At 38.8% G+C, this 1,972-nt stretch overlaps 1 protein-coding gene across 1 annotated transcript in view; it reads right to left on the bottom strand.

Moving 5' to 3' along the window:
* Positions 1-378: 378 nt before the first annotated feature.
* dynlt2b (dynein light chain Tctex-type 2B) overlaps positions 379-1,972 on the bottom strand; it is a 6,926-nt gene continuing 5,332 nt past the window's right edge. Inside the window, exons 4-5 of the mRNA XM_008291697.1 lie at positions 1,578-1,641; positions 379-1,498 (exon numbers count right to left, since the gene is read on the bottom strand). Coding sequence (XP_008289919.1) covers positions 1,451-1,498; positions 1,578-1,641 — 112 coding nt within the window. The 3' untranslated portion in view covers positions 379-1,450. The remainder of the gene's footprint in view (positions 1,499-1,577; positions 1,642-1,972) is intronic.

Consider the following 1,972-nt stretch of genomic DNA (forward strand, 5'->3'; position numbering starts at 1 on the left):
ATTCTATTCTATTCCATCGGTCTTCCATTTTTATGCCAGGCACAATTTTCCCAGCACGTCATGACTATAACGGCAAAGTGGAAAAAACACACACAAAAGAGAAATCCAATCTCACTATAGATGGCATCTCGTCTGAGTCAAAAGTATTTGTGGCAGTTCACCAAAGAAATACAGCCTGAAGTCACAAAGTTAAAGAAAGCTGAGACTTTCTGTATGTTAGATATGCGGAGGTAACTGTGACATTTGTAGAACTTGTATAATTGCTGTTAGAGTGGCTTGTTCTGGTCCGTTTTTGCAGCTGACAGTACCGAATACTGCAGCTCAGTGTGTAAATTCTACTAACCCAGCAAGACACACAATAAAATGTTTCTGGAAAAATTGGCAGGGACTTTTTTTTTTTTATTCTGTTGCCCTTTCAAAGTTTTTGCAATTTTCTGTGATCTTGTACAATCTGAGAAAAAGAGTTGACATTTTCACAGATGAAAGTCGGCTGCCTTCTCCGGTTAACGTCTCACAAATATTTCCGCTATCACATGAACGACGGAACAACTTTGAGGCAGCGACGAAAACAGTTTCAAACTATTCCACTCAAGCAAAAGTAATGTTACAAACGGTGAAACTGGACTCCAGAAAAGTAAGATTACTTGTGTAAAAAGACACTTAAATAAAAAATACATTAATCTAAGAAACACAATCAAACAAAGTCGCACTGCATGATGTAGCTGTTGGACTTAAAGCTGAATCGGTCCCTTTGATGTGATCGAAGACTTTCCTCATGTTCAACTTCAGCCTCAGATGGACGTGACTGGGATTCAGATTTGTTTAGGTGCACATTTATGTTGAATGTTTTTTGACTCGAGGGCACTTCTGTGGCATTTCACTTTGACTGGCTGACGTGGAAAGAACAACCGACTTGCTGTCATATCATTTCCTGGCACAGAGCTCCATTTCTTTTTTTTTTCACTCTGTATCCAACGTGGTTTAAATGGTAATGAAGAAAAACACCCTCAAAATAGGCTTAAGCTAAAATAAAATTACAGATTAAAATAAATACTCAAAAAGTAGAAATACAAAAGATTTACTTCACTACAGTAGCCAGAGTGATTGTAGTTCCTTACTTCCATCCCTGGGGACTGGTTGAGTGACATTTAATGACTTTAAACTGGAACTTACTTTGAGGTAAGACTTCTCTTCTACAAAAGTCAGTCTTTAATGATCATCTTGCCGGGAAATCCCACGAAGATCCTTCATTTTAAAGTCACTACATCAGCACAGACGTCCATCACGTCTCTACTGGGCGGTGTTTGTGCTGATCTCAAGATGCAGTAATTACATACAATATTAAGTTCAGAAAACCTTGGACCTGCATTGCTGACAGTGAGCCGTCTCATGAATGTCTCTCCCTCGTCTCTTCATCTGGAGGATTTTCCCATCCTCCGTGCTCTCATCCTCAGTAGTAGTAGCTTCCGAATACTGACACCCTGCAGAACAAGCTGTCCTATTGGAGGGAAAAAAAACACAGTTAACCGAGTTATTGAAAAGTCTGCCTCACCCTCATCACATCTGATTAAACTCACATTCATGAAAACATCTTCTGCATAGCTGTCTGTGTCAGCGTCCCAAAAACACCTGGATGACATCCTGGAAAAACAGCAAAACAGTCAGTCAGAGCTGACAGGGTCACTCAGGTCACGGGCTCCCATTATAAAGGTCTGAACTACTGAAGGAAAAACCTTGAACAATGTAATATAATCATAGAGAAGAGGCCTTAAAAAGAACAATGTATTATGCATTTATAGATATGTTGTTGAGATAGGCACAATACTAGAATCACCCTTCAGCAACAGACAATCTAATAAAATACTGCCACTAAAATTAGTTGTCATTATTCATCTGTCACAGGACAAATGAACCTTCTTGGTGCTGATTTTCAAAATTTACCTTAAAATGTTTCAATAACACAAAATTTGCA

Source organism: Stegastes partitus, unplaced genomic scaffold (assembly GCF_000690725.1).
Source record: "Stegastes partitus isolate 25-593 unplaced genomic scaffold, Stegastes_partitus-1.0.2 Scaffold756, whole genome shotgun sequence".
NCBI classification, from domain to species: Eukaryota; Metazoa; Chordata; class Actinopteri; family Pomacentridae; genus Stegastes; species Stegastes partitus.